Source organism: Symphalangus syndactylus, chromosome 12 (genome assembly GCF_028878055.3).
Source record: "Symphalangus syndactylus isolate Jambi chromosome 12, NHGRI_mSymSyn1-v2.1_pri, whole genome shotgun sequence".
Taxonomy (NCBI): domain Eukaryota; kingdom Metazoa; phylum Chordata; class Mammalia; order Primates; family Hylobatidae; genus Symphalangus; species Symphalangus syndactylus.
In genome coordinates, this window is record NC_072441.2 from 95,106,891 (window position 1) to 95,128,876 (window position 21,986).

At 45.1% G+C, this 21,986-nt stretch overlaps 1 protein-coding gene across 14 annotated transcripts in view; it reads left to right on the top strand.

Moving 5' to 3' along the window:
* STYXL2 (serine/threonine/tyrosine interacting like 2) overlaps nt 1-21,611 on the top strand; it is an 82,108-nt gene extending 60,497 nt beyond the window's left edge. For all 14 annotated transcript variants that reach the window (XM_063625058.1, XM_063625067.1, XM_063625056.1 and 11 more), the window contains 4 exons: nt 6,355-6,449; nt 9,934-10,165; nt 11,862-12,079; nt 18,326-21,611. In XM_063625058.1, the coding sequence (XP_063481128.1) occupies nt 6,355-6,449; nt 9,934-10,165; nt 11,862-12,079; nt 18,326-21,156 (3,376 nt within the window). In that variant the 3' untranslated portion in view covers nt 21,157-21,611. The remainder of the gene's footprint in view (nt 1-6,354; nt 6,450-9,933; nt 10,166-11,861; nt 12,080-18,325) is intronic.
* Nucleotides 21,612-21,986: the final 375 nt, after the last annotated feature.

A 21,986-nucleotide genomic window follows, 5' to 3' on the forward strand; every position in this document is an offset into this window, starting at 1 on the left:
ATTGCAAAACGATTATCACCTAGGCATATAGTCATCAGATTATCTAAAGTCAAGAGGAAGGAAAGAATATTAAGAGCTGAGAGGCAAAAGCATCAAGTAAATTATAAAGGAAACCCTATCAGATTAATAGCAGCTTTCTCATCAGAAACCCTACAATCTAGAATGGATTGGGTTCCTATCTTTAACGTCTTTAAATAAAACAATTATCAGCCAAGAGTTTTGTATCCAGCAAAAACTAAGCTTGATAAATGAAGGAAAGATAGTATTTTTCAGACAAACAAATGCTGACAGAATTTGCCACTACCAAGCCAGCACTACAAGAACTGCTAAAAGGGTTTCTAAATTTTGAAACAAAACCTCAAAATACACGAAAATAGAACTTCTTTAAAGCACAAATCTTACAAGGCCTATAACACAATAACACAATGAAAAAAAGGTATTCAGGCAACAATTAGCATGATTAATAGAATAACATCTCACATCTCAATACAAATGTTGAATGTAACTGGCCTAAATGCTCCACTTAAAAGAGACAGAATGGCAGAATGGATACGAATTCACCAACCAAGTATCTGCTGTCTTCAGGAGACTCACCTAACACATAAGGACTCTCATAAACTTAAGGCAAAGGGGTGGAAAAAGATATTCCATGCAAATGGACACCAAGAGCAAGCAGGAGTAGCTATTCTTATATCAGACAAAACAGACCTTAAAGCAACAACAGTTAAAAAAGACAAAGAGGGCCATTATATAATGATAAAAGAACTAGTCCAACAGAAAAATATCACGGTCCTAAATATATATGCACCTAACACTGGTGCTCCCAAATTTATAAAACAATTACTACTAGACCTAAGCAATGAGATAGACAGCAACACAATAATAGTGGGGAACTGCAGTACTCCACTGACAGCACTAGACAGATCATTAAGACAGAAAGTCAACAAAGAAACAATGGACTTAAACTATACCCTAGATCAAATGGACTTAACAGATATTTTCAGAACATTCTACCCACCAACTGCAGAATATACATTTTATTCATCAACACATGGAACATTCTCCAAGATAGACCATATGAGAGGCCACAAAACAAGTATCAACAAATTTAAGAAAATTGAAATTACATCAAATACTTTCTCAGACCACAGTGGAATGAAATTGGAAATCAACTGCAAAAAGAACCCTCAAAACCATGCAAATACATGGAAATTAAATAACCTGTTCCTGAATGATAGTTGGGTCAACAATGAAATCAAGATGGAAATTAAAAAATTATTTGAACTAAATGATAATAGTAACACAACCTATCGAAACCTCTGGGATACAGCAAAAGCAGGGCGAAGAGGATAGTTCATAGCAATGAATGCCTTCATCAAAAAGTCTGAATAAGCACAAATAGACAATCTAAGGTCACACCTCAAGGAACTAGAGAAACAAGAACAAACCAAATCCAAACCCAGCAGAAGAAAAGAAATAACAAAGGCCAGAAAGGAACTAAATGAAACTGAAGCCAACAAACAAACAAAAAAATAAATGAAACAAAAAACTGGTTCTTTGAAAAGATAAACCAAAATTGATAGATCATTAGTGAGATTAACCAAGCAAAGAAGAGAGAAGGGCCAAATAAACTCAATTAGAATGAAACAGGAGCTATTACAACTGATACCAAAGAAATACAAAAGATTGTTCAAGGCTGCTATGAGCACCTTTACATGTACAAACTAGAAAACCTAGAGGAGATGGATAAATTCCTGGAAATACACAGCCCTCCTACATTAAACTAGGAAGAAATAGAAACTCTGAAACAGACCAATAACAAGCAGCAAGATTAAACTGGTAATAAAAACATTGCACATACACACATAAAAAGTCCAGGCCCAGATGGGTTCGCAGCTAAATTCTATCAAACATTCAAAGAAGAGTTGGTGCTCATCTTATTAAAACTATCCCAAAAGATAGAGAAAGAGGGAATCCTCCCTAAATCATTCTGTGAAGCCAGTATCACTCTAATACCAAAACCAGGAAAGGACATAGCAAAAAAAGAAAACTACAGACCAACATCCCTGATGAACATAGAGGCAAAAATCCTCAACAAAATACTAGCTAACTGAATCCAACAGCGTAATAAAAAGATAATCCACCATGATCAAGTGGCTTTTATACCAGGGATGCAGGGATGGTTTAACATCTGCAAGTCAATAAATGTGATACACCACATGAACAGAATTAAAAATAAAAATCACATGACCATCTTAATAGATGCAGAAAAAGTATTTGATAAAATTCAGCATTGCTTTATGCTTAAAACCCTCAGCATAATTGGCATAGAAGGGACATACCTTAAGGTAATAAAAGTCATCTACGACAAACACACAGCCAACATTATACTAAACAAGGAAAAGTTGAAAGCATTCCCCCTGAGAACTGGAACAAGACAAAGATGCCCACTTTCACCTCTTCTATTCAACATAATACTGGAAGTCCCAGCCAGAGCAATCAGACAAGAGAAAGAAATAAGGGCATGCAAATCAGTAACAAGGAAGTCAGACTGTCACTGTTCACTGATGATATGATCATATACCTAGAAAAACCTGAAGACTCATCCAAAAAGTTCCTACATCTGATAAATGAATTCAGCAAAGTCTCAGGATAAAAAATCAATGTACACAAATCAGTAGCACTGCTATACACCAACAGTGAACAAGCTGAGAACCAAATCAAGAACTCAACCCCTTTTAAAATAGCTGCAAAAAAAAAAAAAAAAAATGCTTAGGAATATATCTAACCAAGAAGGTGAAAGACCTCTACAAGGAAAGCTACAAAACACTGTTGAAAGAAATCATAGATGACACAAACAAATGGAAACACATCCCATGCTCATGGTTGGGTAGAATCAATATTGTGAAAATGAGCATACTGCTAAAACCAAACTACAAATTCAGTGAAATTCCCATCAAAATACCATCATCATTCTTCACAGAACTGGAAAAAACAATTCTAAAATTAATATGGAACCAAAAAAGAGCCTACATATCCAAAGCAAGACTAAGCAAAAAGAGCAAATCTGTAGGCATCACATTACCTGACTTCAAACTATATTATACGGCTATAGTCACCAAAACAGCAAGGTACTGGTATAAAAATAGGCACATAGACCAATGTAACAGAATAGAGAACCCAGAAATAAAGCCAAATACTTCCAGCCAACCAATCTTCAACACAGCAAACAAAAACATAAAGTGGGGAAAGGACACCATATTCAATAAATGGTGCTGGGCTAGTTGGCAAGCTACATGTAGAAGAATGAAACTGGATCCTCATTTCTCACCTTATACAAAAAATAACTAAAGATGGATCAAAGACTTTAATCTAAGACCTGAAGCCATAAAAATTCTAGAAGATAACATCAAAAAAAAAAAAAACCCTTCTAGGCATTGGCTTAGACAAAGTCTTCATGACCAAGAACCCAAAAGCAAATGCAGCAAAAATAAAGATAAATAGATGGGACTTAATTAAACTAAAAAGCTTCTGCACAGCAGAAGAGATATTCAGCAGAGTAAACAGCCAACCCACAGAGTGGGAGAAAATTTTTGCAAACTATGCATCCAACAAAGGACTAATATACAGATTTTACAAGGAACTCAAGCAAACCAGCAAGAAAAAAAAATGATAATCCCATCAAAAATGGGTTAAGGACATGAATAGACAATTCTCCAAAGAAGATACCCAATGGTTAACAACAAACATATTAAAAAATGCTCTACATCACTAATTATCGGGAAATGCAAATCAAAACCACAATGCAATACCACCTTACTTCTGCAAGAATGGACATAATTTAAAAATCAAAAGATAATAGATGTTGGCATGGATGTGGTGAAAAGCGTACACTTTTACACTGCTTGTGGGAATGTAAACTAGTACAACCACTATTGAAAACTGTAGGGAGGTTCCTTAAAGAACTAAAAGTAGATCTACCATTTGATCCAGCAATCCCACTCCTGAGTATCTACCCAGAGGAAAAGAAGTCATTATGTGAAAAAGACTTGCACGCATGTTTATAGCAGCACAGTTCGCAATTGTGAAAACATGGAACCAGCCTAAATGCCCATCAGTCAACAAGTGGATAAAGAAAATGTAGTGCATACACACACACACACACACACACACATATATATATATATACTATGGAATAATACTTAGCCATAAAACAGTCTAAAATAATGGCATTTGCAGCAACCTGGATGGAATTGGAGACCATTATTGTAAGTGAAGTAACTCAGGAATGGAAAACCAAACATTGTATGTTTTCACTTATAAGTAAGAGCTAAGGTATGAGGAGGCAAAGGCATAAGAATGATACAATGGACTTTGGGGACTTGGGGGGAAGGATGGGAGGGGGTGAGGGATAGAAAATTACACACTGGATACAGTGTACACTGCTCTGGTGATGGGTGCACAAAACTCTCAGAAATCGCCACTAAAGAACATGTCCATGTAACCAAATACCACCTGTTCCCCAAAAACCTATTGAAATGTAAAAAAATGAGTTGATTAGGAGAACAATTATTTTGTAGTAACCATCCACAAATTGTTGTCCAACTTCAGGAGAATGCTGTGCCCAGTGTCAGCCAGGCCATGGAGAAGGAAATAACCTTGCCAGGAGAAAGGAGTAGCCTGTGAATCTACTCAAGATATGGCCAGACCTGCCCATGCAGCCTCTAGTGAACAAAGCTCACCCTTAATCCACCCCCACTCCCCGGTCATGCATATTTGAATATGCATTTTTGGTCACAGGAGTACTTGGTGCTAGAATAGGAATGAGCCAGCACAACTGCTATCAGAAAACTCTCAGATACTATGGATGATGATGTCACAGCATGCTGTCCCTGAGGTTGCCTAGGCAGGTCTGGCCATGCCCTGGGTAGAGTTCCAGGCTACTTCTTTCTCCTAGCAAGAGCATTGGCCCTGCTGACACTGAGCACACCATTCTCCCTAGGGTGGACTCTGATGTTGTGGATGCACAAGAGAATTGTTCTGCTAATCATTTCAATTTAATTCAATCTCAACTTGTCTCAGCTCAAGTTAGCTTTGTTCAGCTCATCTGGATTCTGCTCAACTTAACTTTACTCAGCGTAATTCATCCATGCATCTAGGCTTCCCATAAAGCATTTCTTAAGTGCTTACCTGTCAAAGCCTGCATTGAGTCTGGGAATCCAGCTGGGGTTGCTTCCACCAACCAATCCACCTCCCTGTTCTAATCTAAATGGTATCTGTGTATTGTGGAGAGAACACTGGACCTACAGCAGGACTGCCCTATGTTCTCAACATAGCCCTGCCATTTACTTACTGCCTTAGGCAATTTTCTTAACCTTTCTGAGCTGCAATTTTCTCATCAGTAATGCAGGAATAAAAATAATACCTAATTTGTGGAGGGTTTGTCAGAATTAAATTCATAGAAGGCACTCAAAAATGGCATCCATTAAATCCTCCCTCTATGGACATAAAGGAAAGACTAAGCAGAAAAAAGAAAATGACCCAAAGCTCATCTGAACACCTGGAGAACAGGACAACTCACTAGAAAGTTGTTTACTAGTGAACTATGGTGTGGTCCCATCCCCACCGCCATAGTGCAGTCCCAAGTCTTGTCTCTGCTCTAGATTCTCCATGTTCCTAAAGGTCTCTTTTGACAACTGCACTGAATTATTTTTGGGAAATTGCCTTGACATTTACCCAAGTTACTTTCTTTGCATCCCTGGGCTCAACCTGACTCTTGATTTCATGTGCTCAGAATCAGTACCCGTGCATTTGAGTTCATCTTTAGCATTTCACTTGGTGCTGTGCCAGTTCTTCATCATTAGCCCATTCCCTTACAAACAGGGAGAAGGAATGGAGAACAGAGGGAACAGAAACAGTGATGGCAACCTATTCAGCCCAGCAGTCCAGCAGAAGACTGGCAGAGGCACAATTAAGGACACCCTGTAGATTGATAGCAGAGGAAAAGGAGACAAAATTTTTAAAATGAGCAGCAGGACATCCAAGAAAGTGAAGCCACATCAGGGTGGGTTCCGCCAAGCATAGACGTACGCTCTTGCCTCCACAACATAGACCACCATGTCATTAAACATCACACACCATCAGTGCCAACTGTGATCTGAAAATAGGTGGGCATCTGAGTCACATGATACCCAGTGTTCTGTATTCTTGGGTCCTTAAACTTAGGAAGGCTTTGCCTTGATCACTCATTGTTTCCCACTTGTTGCTAAAATCAAAACCAGGTTTCTCATCTAAAAGAATGCCTTCAGTTGAGATGCTGCAGGCTTATCTCACATGAATATCCTCTTCCCTTAGGTATTCGATGGTCTCAGATGCAGAAACGGAAAGCATTTTCATGGAACCCATTCACCTCTCCTCAGCCATTGCAGCCAAACAGATCATCAATGAAGGTAATGCAATCAAAAGCTGGGTGGAAGCAAAGTCCAGTGGTCATCTGGAGACCCTTAGAGGGGGGCCATTGGAAGATGTCAATGTGCCTCTCAGGTGCTGCCCATCACGTTAGGAAGAGCAGATCTGCAGAAGGCAGTTCTGCCAACCCCACCTCCTCAACTTTGATAGGACGGAAGTGGAAATAATTATGCATCAGTGTGAACAGGACAACGAGAGAGGCAGCACCAATCTATCCCTAGGGCCTCCTGCTCAATTTTTGGTTACCTCAGTGGTCCTGAGGTGGCTTATGGCAGAGGCACAGACCTGAGAGCCCAAGAAATGGCCAGAAGCATCCAGAGGATTCTCTTCCAAGGGAGTCTAGACTTAGACCTACACTTCCACCAGTGCTTAAAGATACTTCAAACTGAAGGGTGCATGGGAAGGAGGGAAAAGCTTGGGTGGGGAGCACCCAATATTAAATATGTTAATATTTACACAGTAAAATTTTGAAGCAGACAACATATTACTATATTTCATTCAAAGATACTTATTTGGATTAGATGAATTTTTTTCTAATCAACTTTTAAGTAAATAATCTTTTGCAATTTCTTTCTTCCCCTTTCTTCTCCCTTCTCCCTGGGTAGCCTCACAACTCTGGTGAGATGGGGTGGAGTGGGATAAGGTGCACACTGATGAAGCAGGGCCCAGCTGGCCTTTGGGCTTAATCTCACAACCACCGCTGGTGGCCACAATCCTTTCCTTGGTCTTTCAATATGAGAATCACATGCTACTCTTTGTCCATTCTAACTCTGGTCTTGGTCCCCTGACCCATTTGGGTCTCCACCAGGGTCTCTAGAGGACATTTGGACTTCTTGCACACTTCACATAGAACCAGAAATTTGACTTGCTGTTGCTCACTGTTCTGGGCACTCTAGGAGGCCCCATCTTCTCAAAGACCCATCTGCTTTGGGGGATTTTTTTTCTTTTTCTTCCACACCTGGGGTGTCTGTTATCTTGTCCCAAGATATCTTGCCCGCTAACCCAGGCAGTGTCTTCACCCTGGTCCAGTTCTCTCTGAATTGCTCCCAGCACCACTATAGCTCTAGAAAGTCTTTTCTTCCTCTTTTGTGATTGGAAATTTCCCTAACCTTCCATTCTGCATCATCTCTGCTTTGTGCTTCATTCTGTGGACCATTCTCCAGGCTTTGGTTCTTGATAAGTAAAAGTCCAGCTTTAGGAATTGTGGGGAGAAAAAAAAAAAAATTTCTCTCTTTGAAAGCTTCACTTTCAAGTCTATAGAATGCTATGGACATTCAGTCTAGTTTGAAACCAAAAGATGTGCAATGCCTTTTTTATCTTGGCTCTTTTCTATTCTTCCCTTCTCTGGGGGCATCAAACCTAAGTTTCATTAGCCTTAGTGGCTGAAGGGCTATAAGGAGAGAAAAAACAATATATGCTCACTAGTGATTACAGGGGTAAAAATGTGTGCTGAAAACCTTCCGTTTTCATGAAAGTCTGCATATGCCACACATCCGTGAGTGTAGGGGAGAAATGTGTGGGCTTTACTTTCTGCTGAAGAAATGTCAGGTAATAGAAAGAAATTGATGCAGGGAGAGAGGCAAGCTCTACAGAGGCTGAAGTGTGAACCAGAGACCTAGTGAAAGCAGGAGTTGCCATCAGGGGTGAAGGGCTGGGACATTTGTTTTTAAATTGCAAAGAAAAGAAATGGAAACAACAACCTGCTAGATAAATAGCCGAGGAAGACAATACTGTGTATTTTAATGAAGTGTCAGGAGTCCCATTTTTTATATGTAGTAAGGGAAAGACATCTAAGTAGACGAGGGAAGGAGAGCGGGCTGAATTTGCTATGAAAGACCCCAGGAGAGCCAGGGGAGAAAACTGGGTAGTGGAGAAAATAGGAACACTTCATCTATTTTTAAACAAAATAGAGCTCTGGGATTGCAGGAGTTTTCTTCTTTCTGCGTTTGAAACGGAGATCAGAGAACGTTTAGAGCTGAGCCCTGATGCAGGGATGTGGGGGTCCCTCAGGGGGGTTAAAGGAGGGAAGAGAGAAGGGAAATGAAATCCCGAGCCCTAGGCAGAACCCAAGGCTCCCTGGATTTGCAGTCCATGAGCAACAAGGCCTGCTTACAGACCCCTGGGAGGAGCAGATTCCATGAGGGGCTGAACCAAGTCTACCTTCCAAATGTGGCTGGACTCTCTGCAGCCCCCACCCAGAGACTGCCCATCAGGGAAAGAGATGGTGCCAGCAAGAGGCTATGGGGAACACAGAGGACACATCTTTCCAGCTTCTTTTCTCTCTCTCTCTGTTCAGTATTTTGGCTACCACGTGAGAGGAATGATTTTGTTCTTTCTTATTTTTGTCTAACTTAAAGAAAGAAAACATCTTACATTTCCCCAAATTTGATAAACTGTGAGCAAATATATTATTAGAAGAAGATGAAGATTCACCCCAGATGTGAGTGAATTGGGGTTTGAGTTCATTTGGAGTTTGAGATTTTCTGACCTGTGGTCAGAAAGGCCCTGAGTCGCGTTTTGGGATTAGAATGAGAGCTCATGGCCAACCTTTGCCACCTATCTGTGGGCTGGGAGGCTGAGAATCATAGGTCCTTATATTCTAGTAGGGGGAAGAAGACAATACAAGAAATAAGTTAGTAAATTAGGTGTATATTAGAAGGTAATATTGCATAAATTACTGCTGAAAGTTTTACTTTTCCCAGGGTTATTTGCAATCCATATGTAAAAGAGTCAAGCTAACAGAGTGAATTATATTATGAATGAATGCCATTCACTCATTTGGTAAATACTTCTACCTTTTTTTTTTTTGAGACAGAGTTTCGTTCTTTTTGCCCAGGCTGGAATGCAATGGTGCACTCTCAGCTCACTGCAACCTCCATTTCCCAGGTTCAAGTGATTGTCCTGCCTCAGCCTCCCAAGTAGCTGGGATTACAGGTGCTTGCCACCACGCTTGGCTAATTTTGTATTTTTTGTAGAGACAGTGTTTCACCATGTTGGCCAGGTTGGTCTTGAACTGACCTCAGGTCATCCGCCCACCTTGGCCTCCCAAAGTGCTGGGGTTACAGACGTGAGCCACTATGCCTGGCCGCTAAATACTTCTGAGAATCCACTTTGTACTGGGCACTGTGGGAGTTATTAAGTATGAATCAAAGTACACCTAGTACTTAAGGTACTTGGTCTAAAAAATTATCGACCAGCTTCAGAGAAGCATGGGAGGGAGTAAAAGAAATTGGATCCCCTTTACCCACATCTATACAGTCTTCTTGCTGACCCTGATTAAAAGTGTTTGGGCCAGTGCAGCAGGTACCCTGGGCCCATTTAAAGTCCTTCCTGGGAGATCCTGCTGGCATTCAGTCCATGCCCAGAATCCTGGCAGCAAACTGGCCAAGAGCATGTTCTCCCCAGGAACCAGGAAGGCCATGATGTTCCTAACTCTCTGATGAGAATGCCGCCTGTCTCCTTTAGAACTCAAGCCACGGGGGGTCAGAGCAGACGCAGAGTGTCCAGGCATGCTGGAGTCTGCTGAACAGCTGCTGGTGGAGGACCTGTACAACCGCGTCAGGGAGAAGATGGATGACACCAGCCTCTATAATACGCCCTGTGTCCTGGACCTACAGCGGGCCCTGGTTCAGGATCGCCAAGAGGCTCCCTGGAATGAGGTGGATGAGGTCTGGCCCAATGTCTTCGTAGCTGAGAAGTGAGTCTGACTGCTCTTCATGACCCTTTGTCCCACCCCTCTGGTTAGTGCCTGAGACAGACGAAACTCCCCCAACTTTCACCAAAGGCACCCATAGGTCCATCCAGCACAATGAGGCTGCCTAGCCACTTACGCTGCCCCAGCCCAGAGAAAGGCCCCTCCATCCAGCTGCATTCAGAGGTCTCCAGGCAAGATGCCGCCATGACTGCTTATCCTTTGCCTTCTTGCCAGGACTCTCTTGTCCCTCAAGAAGGCCTTCCCTGAGCCGCCTTTCCTGCCACAGAGTCTTGCCAACTTCACCATCTCATAACATCTGTAGCTACCACAGAACCAGACACTAGGAGCCATTGACAATAATATTGACATACATATGAATTACCAACATTGGAAAATGTTCACAATACAGTAAGGAAGAATTAGATTACAAGAGAAGACATGTACAGTGTGCTGCTAATTGAGCAATAGATGTGTGTGTATGTGTGTGCATGTTTTTGCATAGACAACAGTTAGAAGGAAATGTGAGAAAATGTTAACAATGTTTCTCTCTGGGAGGTGTTTTTACAAGCAGTTTTTATTTTCTTCTTTAGATTTCCTTTGACTTGTACAGGTTTCCTAAAGTAGACATTGTTTTTTATAATCCAAAAACTATTATTTTCTAAAAGTTTATCAGCGGTTTCCAGAACAAAAACAACTCACTCACATCCTATTTCTTTAGGATGCCAGGGCATAATTGGTACCACTAGGTTAATTAGTGAAACAAATTTTTGCTGACTCATCGAATACTTAACGAGATGTTTTCCCAGGGTAATTATCCAGATATCCGGAAGCAAAGGAGGAAATTTGGCCTCAGGGGAGGGAGTAGGGAAAACAGCTTTGAACAGTGGGTCTTATCTTCACCAAGGAGTAATCAGTTGCCTAGAACTTGATCCTCAGAGCTGGGCACCAAGTCCTAAGTGATCTTTAAATAGATCTTCAGATCCAGGAGCATTCATCTTATGGTCACTAAGAACCCAGGCATCGCCAGGTATCCTCAGCTAAAAGCTTTTGTTCCTACTCGGACAACCTGTCCTCAGGGCCTCTTCAAACTAAGCTGCAGTTATTCAGCTACAGCAAAAAGAGCTCTGAACTAGAAATCTAAAACACTAGTTCTTGTTGTATTTTTCTCCTTTCACAATCTTGGGAAGTTATAAGAGCTCTCAGATTGAGTTTTATAATCTTCAAATGGGAATAAAACAAGAGTCCCTGTCTACTTCTTAAGTTTATTGTTAGGATAACATAAAATAATGCATGTGAAAGGATTTTGACAATTATAAGCATGCCATATCAATGTAGAATATACTTAATTTTATTATTTGTGCCTACCACTTTTGTGCCTTGACGAATGTCCATGCCCAAGGCATGTGGTTTTAAACTAGAAGTCTCTAGATCATTCAAAGGTTTCCTTACACATCACTTTGTTGGCCTCTTCATCTCGCCCTTCCTCACCTAACTCCCTGTCTTTTCTCCCTTTTGCTGAGGCCAAGTCATCGACTCTTTCTATAAAGATATTTGCAGTCATCCCCAGACAACCAGGGGCAGAAAAGGAGGCACTTGCCCAGCTGCGGCCCCAGAATGGCTGAGGCAGGCTCGCCATCACAGTGGTGACACACTTTTCTAGTTCCGACTCTGGCAAACGGGTCCCTGCCTCTTCCCCCAGGAGTGTCGCTGTGAACAAGGGGAGGCTGAAGAGGCTGGGAATCACCCACATTCTGAATGCTGCGCATGGCACCGGTGTTTACACTGGCCCCGAATTCTACACTGGCCTGGAGATCCAGTACCTGGGTGTAGAGGTGGATGACTTTCCTGAAGTGGACATTTCCCAGCATTTCCGGAAGGCGGCTGAGTTCCTCGATGAGGCGCTGCTGACTTACAGAGGTGAGAGGGGTCTGCCCGCTCCAGGCTGCTGGAATTCCACAGGGGGAAAAGCAATGTGGGGAATGTTATGAAAACCTGATTAGTTGGTGTGTCTGGGGGGTATCTGTCTTAAGAGGGCCGTTTTCTCTGAGAAAAGGAGAAAAGACAGGATAATCATTCATCCAGTAAGTAATTACTGAGTGCCTAGCATGTGCCAGCTACTATTCTAGGCACTGTGGTGAAAGACACAGGCAACGCTTCCAGCCTTTGACTGTTACACTGTAAGAGGGGACAGAAAATGAAAAAAAAAAAGAGAAAAAAATGTCAGATGGTGACAAGTGTGAGGCAGAGACTAACTAGAACAATGTGCTAGAGTGACTGGCTAGCTCCTTGGAGAGTATGGGGGAGGAGGCCTTCTGACAATGGGACATTTAAGCCAAGTGACAAAGAGCTAGCCACGGGAAAACTGGAAGAAGAGCATTCCTGCGGAAGAGAACTAGTAGTGCAAAGATCCAAAGGTGGAAAGCTTGGTGTGTTCAGGAATCAAAGGCCAGTGTGGATGAGCATGGTGGATGAAGGTTGAAGTGGCAGAGGCCCCCCATCAAACAGGAAGCTAAAAGCCAGGGTAAGAAGTTGGAGCAGCACCTTGATCTCATTTGTGTTTTAGAAAACTCCCTCCCTCCGCCTTGGAGAACAGATCGAGTTGGGAAGGTAGAGAGTAGTGCTTTGGGGCTGCTGTTGCTATATCCAAGTGAAAGGTGACATGAGACTAGTCTGCAGAGGTCATAGGCCTCAGGGAGGAGGGATGGAGCCCATGCAATGAGGCCGACAGCCTGGCTGGGAAGAGTTCAGGATATGGTGTCCAGAAACCTGGGTTTGAGTCCAGGATTTGCTACACTGTATATACAATGTGACCTTGGGCCATTTCCTTTAGCCCTGGGAACTGCAGAGGACAAAGACAAAAATATCAAATCCTAAAGTTGCTGTGAGGAATAACGTTTTAAAAATGCATATAAAATAACTCCCTTGGGACAACACCTGGCACAATAAATGCTTTAAAAATTATAGCCATTGCTATAATAATATTGTTAATGATTTCCTGGAAAGGGCATTGCCTGTCACCACTAATGGCCAGGTTGGGTAACTTCTAATGGAAAATACAAGCACACATATTTTCTTTTTTTATTATTTTTACTTTTTATTTTTAGAGACAGGATGCAGCTCTGTTGCCCAGGCTGCTGGAGCGCTCACTATAGCCTTGACCTCCTGGGCTCAAGCGATCCTCCCATCTCGGCCTCCCAAAGTGCTGAGATTACAGGCGTGAGCCACCATGCCTGGCCAAATACACATATTTTAAATATGTATATGTATGTGTGTGTGTAAATTACATATATATATATAGAGAGAGGTATGTATGTGTATATATACACACATGTATACACATATACATATATACACACATACACACACTCACATATAAACAGTTTTCAGTTTTCTCCTTTGTTCAATGCTTAAAAACTCCTTTTTTTTTTTTTTTTTTGAGGCGGAGTCTCGCTCTTGTTGCCCAGTCTGGAGTGCAATGGTGCCATCTATGGCTCAGTGCAACCTCCGTCTCCTGGGTTCCAGCGATTCTTCTGCCTCAGCGTCCCGAGTAGCTGGGATTACAGACTCCCGCTACCACGCCCAGCTAATTTTTGTATTTTTAGTAGAGACGGGATTTCACCATACTGGCCAGAGTGGTCTTGAACTCCTAACCTCAGGTGATCCGCCCGCCTCGGCCTCCAAAAGTGCTGGAATTACAATAAGCCACCGCGCCCGGCCAAAAAACTCCTTCTTTTTAAAATGTAGGACGTTTGACCAATGTGGGATTGAATGGGTCTGTCGGTCGTCTGCGGCGTAAGGAATGTGTCCCACCTCGCTCGCTGGTCCTGGCGCTCACCGGCCGACCTCGAGGCGGAGCGGGTACGCGCGCAATAGCTCCAGCTTGTGGACACGGCCACGAGCCGGCGGTCCCCCGCAGCATCCCAGGGCGGATGAGGCAGATCCCAGAATGTGGAACGCATCCCAGAAGCGATAGCTAGCCTTGGGGGTGGAGGGAGGAAGAACGAGCCCAAACGCGGAGGCGGAGTCGGTGCCAGGAGCCGCGCGGGCTCAGCAGGAAGTTTCCTGTCGCGGGTGTAACCCAGGCGCTGCCTTCCCTGCAGCATACCCAAGGCGGGCTGGGTCATGCTGGCCAGGAGCCAGCGCGTCAGCTACCCCGGCCAGAGACCGTAGGTCGGAGCGCTAAGTGCCCAGATCCCTTGCAAGGGCCAGTGCGCCCTGCGGGCATCTCCTCCCGATTCAGCCTCACTCTCCCTGCCAGGCAGCGAAAGGCCCTTATTGTTGCTGTGCTTGCTGCTTTTGTGGGTCCTTCCTACTCCACCACAGAGAGTTCGTGGCATCCCTAGAATTACTCCCTGAGCCTTAGGTCCTGTGGTTTTCTCTACTTTAGGATGCTTAGGAGTCAGTTCTTGACGAGGAGAACAGGGAAAGAAACACCTGGCGCCGGCGTTTTACATGATAATCACAAAGAGCCTATGAGGAGGTGTTGTTATTTACATTGTACACACTGGGAAGTTGAGACCCATGGAAGATTAAGTGGTGACTTTGTATGGTGCACTGTGTAATAATCAAGATTCTCTTGGTTGCTAGTGGGTGGAAACCATCTCAAACTCCTTCACAAGCAGCAAAGGCATTAATTCTGAAGATGCAGGAAAGAAGCCAAAGACAGGAAGGAGCGTGGCACGCCGGGCAGGCCTGGAACAAGGACTGGACAATCTCAGGACTCTTGGTTTCCCTCTTCTTTCTTTTCTACTTCAGATAGCAAATGGCCATCCACATTAAACTACCTAATTTCCTGCCTCAGTCCCATTTCCAAATTTCCTGGTGAATTTGTCAGATACTGGTCTTTTTGTGTACCCTGAGTTCCATCAACAGTGGCAAGTGGGGTGGCTTCTGGGCAAATACGGGTGTGGAGGGGGGCACCTTCTGAGGAAAGGGGGAATTACGAATTGGGAGGGTATAGCATCATTGCCTGCCATATAAAGGCATACTGAGAGTGTAGAGAATTCAAATCCAGTCTTGCTCAAGTCTGATGCTCTCCCCAGTAGCTGTACTCTTAAAAAAAAATTTTTTTTTGAAGGTCCTTTTTTTGAGACAGAGTCTCACTCTGTCACCCAGGATGGAATGCAGTAATGTGATCTCGGCTCACTACCTCCGCCTCCCAGATTCAAGCGATTCTCAGGCCTCAGCCTCCTGAGTAGCTGCAACTGCAGGCACGCACCACTACTGCTCAGCTAATTTTTGTATTTTTCGTATTGACAAGGTTTCACCATGTTGGCCAGGCCAGTCTCAAACTCCTGATCTCAAGTGATCCACCACCGCAGCCTCCCAGAGTGCTGAGATTACAGGTGTGAGCTACTGCGCCTGGCCTGTACTTTTCAAATTTTAAAAACAGGGACCCTCTTCACAGTCAGCCCTGCTGGTAATCAAAATGGTAGCTCTGCTAATTAGAAAAACACTACCTTCCTCAAACCATTTTACTGTTGGAAAATTTTCACCATAACCCAAGTATATTTTGATATTTTGATTTCGATGTGAAAAGGCCCCCTAGAGTTGTGCAGAGAAGAATCTATACAGCATCAGCCTGCCTCTAACAGAGAAGACAGAAAATCCTGTTGCTGCTCTGGGTGAAGTGGGTAAACATCCCTGAGTCTTACCCACCCAGCCTCTCTCTCATCCCTCTGGCTGCCCTTTAGCTCCTCAGAGGAGTCCCAGTGTGCTAGGAACACAGCAGGAAAAATGTGGCACCCCAACCTGGTCTCCGCCAGACTGAGTCTAAGTAGTATTTGATGCCCCTATGAAGAAGACTGGCTGGTCGTGTCCTGAAGTGAGCTGGTCTCGTGATTCCACCTCCAAAGAAAACCAGTGAGACTTAGAGACTAGCCACAGTATATGGTAGCCTGGTGAGAGGGTGGAGAGGAGGTCCTTGTAAGGGACAGCTAAGCCCTGAGGTGAGGATGAGAGGAGAAAAAAGACAAGTGCTTCTGTAGATGCTCCTTATAAAGCTTTTGCTTGTTTTTCTTTTTTTTTTTTTTTTTGTAGAGACAGAGTCTCACTCTGTTGCCCAGGTTAGAGTGCACTGGTATGATCTCAGCTTACTGCAGCCTGTGCCTCCTGGGTTTAAGTGATTCTTCTGCCTCAGCCTCCCGAATAGGTGGAATTACAGGCATGCACCACCACGCCCAGCTAATTTTTGTATTTTTAGTAGAGACAGGGTTTTGCCATGTTGGCCAGGCTGGTCCTGAACTCCTGGCCTCAAGTGATCCGCCCATCTCGGCCTCCCAAAGTGCTGGGATTACAGATGTGAGCCACCACACCCTTGTTGGTTTACTTTTGAGACAGGGTCTCATTCCGTTGCCTGAGCTGGAATGCAATGGGACAATCACCACTCACTGCAGCCTCAACCTCCTGGGCTCAGGTGATCCTCCCACCTCAGCCTCCCAAGTAGGTGAGACTACAGGCGCTTGCCATGGTTTTTTGTTTTTGTTTTTTTTAGAGATGAGGTTTCGCTATGTTGCCAGGCCGGTCTCAAACTCCTGGCCTCAAGCGATCCTCCAACTTGTCCTCCCAAAGTGCTGGGATTGCAGGTATGAGCCACCACGCCCCGGCCTGTGGCTTTGGCTCTGCTGATTTACCATCCTCTAGTGGCTGCTGGCTCTTGGCAATAACACCTTTCATCATTACTGGGCCTCAAGTCCCCTGAATTTTCTGTCTGTGACCTCCTGTGTGACCAAGACATGACCTTAACTGCTGCAAAGATATAATAATAAAAGAGTCACCTCCCATCTCATATTGTCAGAGAGGATTTTTAACTGATTTAGCAAACATTCCCAAAGGCTGTTGGCAAGTAGATTGATGAGAGCAGGGAGGAAGGTCTCCAGTGGTCCCAGTCTGCATTTTAAATAGCTATTACAATGAAAGCACAGGAGGCATATTTGTCACGTTCATGAAGGATGCAAAGCTGAAAAGGAGGCCAGGAGCAGGTAAATGATCTGTTGAATGGTAGAGTCAAGACTTGCAAAAGCTCCTGAAGGCTATAAAAACAGACATCCACCAAAAGATGTTAGTAGGAATTTGTGAAATTATCCTTAAGTTTAAAAATGACTGCACATTAAAAGGAACATGACTTAGTTGCAGTTTTTAAAAAACATTTTACAGGTTTCAGTTGACAGATGTAAAAGATAACTTGAGTTCATTGTATGACATATCCACCCATATTGCAAGTTTATATGGCATCAGTAAAGCCCCAGTGACCCAAACGAGGGTGGGGAAGGGCCCACTCTACTCTATGTGACTGAGTCAGTCCAAACCTGAAATATTTTGCTCCATCCTGAATACAAACTCCTAAAAAAAAAAAAAAAAAATCCTGATAAATTCAAGTTTTGACCTAGAGGAAAGTAGCTAGAATAGTAAGGGAACGTGAGAAGATGTTCAAATAATGTTTGAAGGACTCAAAATAGCCAGGAAAAGAAAAAATATATATATTTCGGGAAGAATATGATAGCAATCTTCTTAAGAATATTTGTATAAAAGCCCTGTTTCATATAATATATTCATAGTTGACTTTATAATGTCAGAGCAGGAGTACTGGATGCTTGTTACAGAAATTTATACTTTTCCCTAACATATGAAAAAAATTTTGAAGGACCAGAGTGATCCAAAAATGGAGTGAGTTGTGTCTATGTGTCCATGTGAGCTAATGAGCTCCCCGTCACTGGAAGCATTCAGCAGTGGCTGGATAACAGGTGTGACAGGTGATCCAGCATCAGGGATGTTGTAAAGGGAATTCTCAAGTTTAGGATGTGACTTATGATGCTTCCCAACATCAAGATTCTATTTCTCTGATTCATTTATCCTTTTCTGCTTTATCACCCTTCCCCCTGTTCTTGTATTTCTCCTCCCTCTGTTGCTCGGTTTGTGAGGAGAAAGTAGAAATGCACTCCAGTGTTTCAAATACAGGGCCAGTGGGGACTGTGGTGTCTCCCATCTGTAATATGGGGTCAGTGATGCTCAGCCCTCCTGTGTCTTGAGCCGGGATGAACTTCAGAGGCAAAGTAAACACCTTAAGTGCAGCACATTAAAACAGCACTTACCGAAGAAAACAAACAAGAACACTACAAGGAAGCCACTGCCATTACATCATTTTCTCTTGTGTTTTCTTTTCAGGGAAAGTCCTGGTCAGCAGCGAAATGGGCATCAGCCGGTCAGCAGTGCTGGTGGTCGCCTACCTGATGATCTTCCACAACATGGCCATCCTGGAGGCTTTGATGACCGTGCGTAAGAAGCGGGCCATCTACCCCAACGACGGCTTCCTGAAGCAGCTGCGGGAGCTCAATGAGAAGCTGATGGAGGAGAGAGAAGAGGACTATGGCCGGGAGGGGGGATCAGCTGAGGCTGAGGAGGGCGAGGGCACTGGGAGCACGCTTGGGGCCAGAGTGCACGCCCTGACGGTGGAAGAGGAGGACGACAGCGCCAGCCACCTGAGTGGCTCCTCCCTGGGGAAGGCCACTCAGGCCTCCAAGCCCCTCACCCTCATAGACGAGGAGGAGGAGGAGAAACTGTACGAGGAGTGGAAGAAGGGGCAGGGCCTCCTTTCGGACAAGGTACCCCAGGATGGAGGTGGCCCGCGCTCAGCCTCCTCTGGCCAGGGTGGGGAGGAGCTCGAGGACGAGGACGAGGACGTGGAGAGGATCATCCAGGAGTGGCAGAGCCGAAACGAGAGGTACCAAGCAGAAGGGCACCGGAAGTGGGGAAGGGAGGAGGAGGAGGAGGAGGAGAGCGACGCTGGCTCCTCGGTGGGGAGGCGGCGGCGCACCCTGAGCGAGAGCAGCTCCTGGGAGAGTGTGAGCAGCCACGACATCTGGGTCCTGAAGCAGCAGCTGGAGCTGAACCGCCCGGACCACGGCCGGAGGCGCCGTGCAGACTCGATGTCCTCGGAGAGCACCTGGGACGCGTGGAACGAGAGGCTGCTGGAGATTGAGAAGGAGGCTTCCCGGAGGTACCACGCCAAGAGCAAGAGAGAGGAGGCGGCGGACAGGAGCTCAGAAGCAGGGAGCAGGGTGCGGGAAGATGATGAGGAGAGCATGGGCTCTGAGGCCAGCTCCTTCTACAACTTCTGCAGCAGGAACAAGGACAAGCTCACTGCCCTGGAAAGATGGAAGATCAAGAGAATCCAATTTGGATTTCACAAGAAAGACTTGGAAGCGGGAGACAGCAGCAGTGAGCTCGGTGCAGAGGAGGCAGTAGGGGAGAAGAAGAACCCCTCCGATGTCAGCCTGACAGCCTACCAGGCCTGGAAGCTGAAACACCAGAAGAAGGTGGGCAGTGAGAACAAGGAGGAGGTGGTGGAGCTCAGCAAGGGGGAGGACTCGGCCTTGGCTAAGAAGAGGCAACGGAGGCTGGAGCTGCTGGAGAGAAGCCGGCAGACGCTGGAGGAGAGCCAGTCTATGGCAAGCTGGGAGGCGGACAGCTCCACCGCCAGCGGGAGCATTCCCCTGTCTGCGTTCTGGTCTGCAGCCCCCTCAGTCAGTGCTGATGGGGACACGGCGTCAGTACTGAGCACCCAGAGCCACCGCTCCCACCTGTCTCAGGCTGCAAGCAGCATAGCGGGGTGTTCAACCTCCAACTCCACCACACCCCTGCCTAACCTGCCAGTGGGGCCTGGAGACACCATTTCCATTGCCAGTATCCAGAACTGGATTGCTAACGTAGTCAGCGAGACCCTTGCTCAGAAGCAAAATGAAATGCTGCTGTTGTCCCGCTCACCATCTGTTGCAAGCACGAAGGCAGTACCAGCGGCCAGCTGCCTGGGGGATGACCAAGTCTCCATGCTCAGTGGACAGAGCAGCTCCTCCTTGGGTGGCTGCCTGTTGCCTCAGAGCCAGGCAAGACCCAGCTCTGACATGCAGTCTGTGCTGTCCTGCAACACCACACTGAGCTCACCTGCCGAAAGTTCCAGGAGCAAAGTGAGGGGGACCAGCAAGCCCATCTACAGCCTCTTTGCTGACAATGTGGACCTAAAGAAACTTGGCCGGAAGGAGAAGGAGATGCAGATGGAGCTTAGGGAGAAGATGTCCGAGTACAAAATGGAAAAGCTGGCCTCAGACAACAAACGCAGCTCCCTCTTCAAGAAGAAGAAGGTCAAGGAAGATGAGGATGATGGTGTGGGTGATGGGGATGAGGACACTGACAGTGCCATAGGGAGCTTCCGATATTCTTCCCGCAGTAATTCCCAGAAACCTGAAACAGACACATCCTCCTCCCTGGCTGTCTGTGATCACTATGCAAGTGGCAGCAGAGTTGGCAAAGAGATGGATAGCAGTATTAATAAGTGGCTCAGTGGCCTCAGGACAGAGGAAAAACCTCCTTTCCAAAGTGACTGGTCTGGAAGTTCCAGGGGGAAGTACACCAGATCGTCCCTGCTCAGGGAGACAGAGTCTAAATCCTCCAGTTACAAGTTTTGCAAATCCCAGTCAGAGGAACAGGACACCTCTTCCTACCACGAGACAAATGGCAACTCTGTAAGAAGCACTTCACGGTTCTCATCTTCCTCCACCAGGGAGGGCAGAGAGATGCACAAGTTCTCTAGGTCCACGTACAATGAGACCTCAAGTTCCCGAGAGGAGAGCCCAGAGCCCTATTTCTTCCGCCGGACCCCAGAGCCCTCAGAAACGGAAGAGTCCCCAGAGCCACAACGCCCAAACTGGGCCAGGTCCAGGGACTGGGAAGATGTGGAAGAGTCATCCAAGTCAGACTTCTCTGAATTTGGAGCCAAGAGGAAGTTCACCCAGAGCTTTATGAGGTCTGAAGAAGAGGGAGAGAAAGAGAGGACAGAAAACAGAGAAGAAGGGAGGTTTGCATCTGGACGGCGGTCCCAGTATCGGAGAAGCACTGACAGGGAGGAAGAGGAAGAAATGGACGATGAAGCCATCATTGCTGCTTGGAGACGCCGGCAAGAAGAAATCAGGACCAAGCTGCAGAGAAGGAGGGAGGACTGAGCTGGGGAAAATCTGAGAACATTGAAAGAAACCACTCACCTTAGCATAGAGCTCAGGGCACACATTGCCACCACTCATCAAAGGATGAGGATACAGAGAGGATCTTCCAGAGGGGCAGAGCCAAAATGAGAGGTACCAAGCATAAGGGCAGCAGAGGTGGAGTAGGGAGGAGGCAAGGAGGGGGAGAACCATCAATACAAATACGAGGTCCGAATGCTGGACCAACTGACACCATTTTCTGTTGCCCAGCACCCTCTAAGCTTTGGTGTTTCACTTCATGTATTTGACAGTGTTCATCACAGGCTGGAGAGGTGAGCTTGGAAAAGCGCTATAGTTTGTCAGAAACTCCAGTTTACATCCAGAAAGGCCATGGACATAGGACACACTTCTGTCTATGGAGGTTTCATATGAGACCCAGAAAGTGTATCCTATGGCAAGTCTGACCTCTCCTGGCAATGCTCAGTTCTGATTTTTTTTTTTTTTTTAATGTTTTGAGTCTCCATTAAAAATGGTATGTTGGCAAATAGTTCTTCTTTATTCTGGTCACGTTTAGCTCTTTGGATATTGGAAGAAAACCACTTTAAAAGACACAAATGTGTTATCCTGAGCCAGTCTCACCTTGTTTCACAAAAGCTGTGCCTCCAGACAATGCCATCATCATCTCATTATAAAAAATAACAAACAAGTATTTGGCCTATGATACAATATAGCAGGAGACTACACTAGGAAAACCCTTGAGAGTAACAGAGGGAACTAGAGAAAGAGAGAATGAGTTTTATTGTGGTGAGAATGGCAAGATGTAAAGTAGAGAGAAGGCCTCTCTGGAAGGC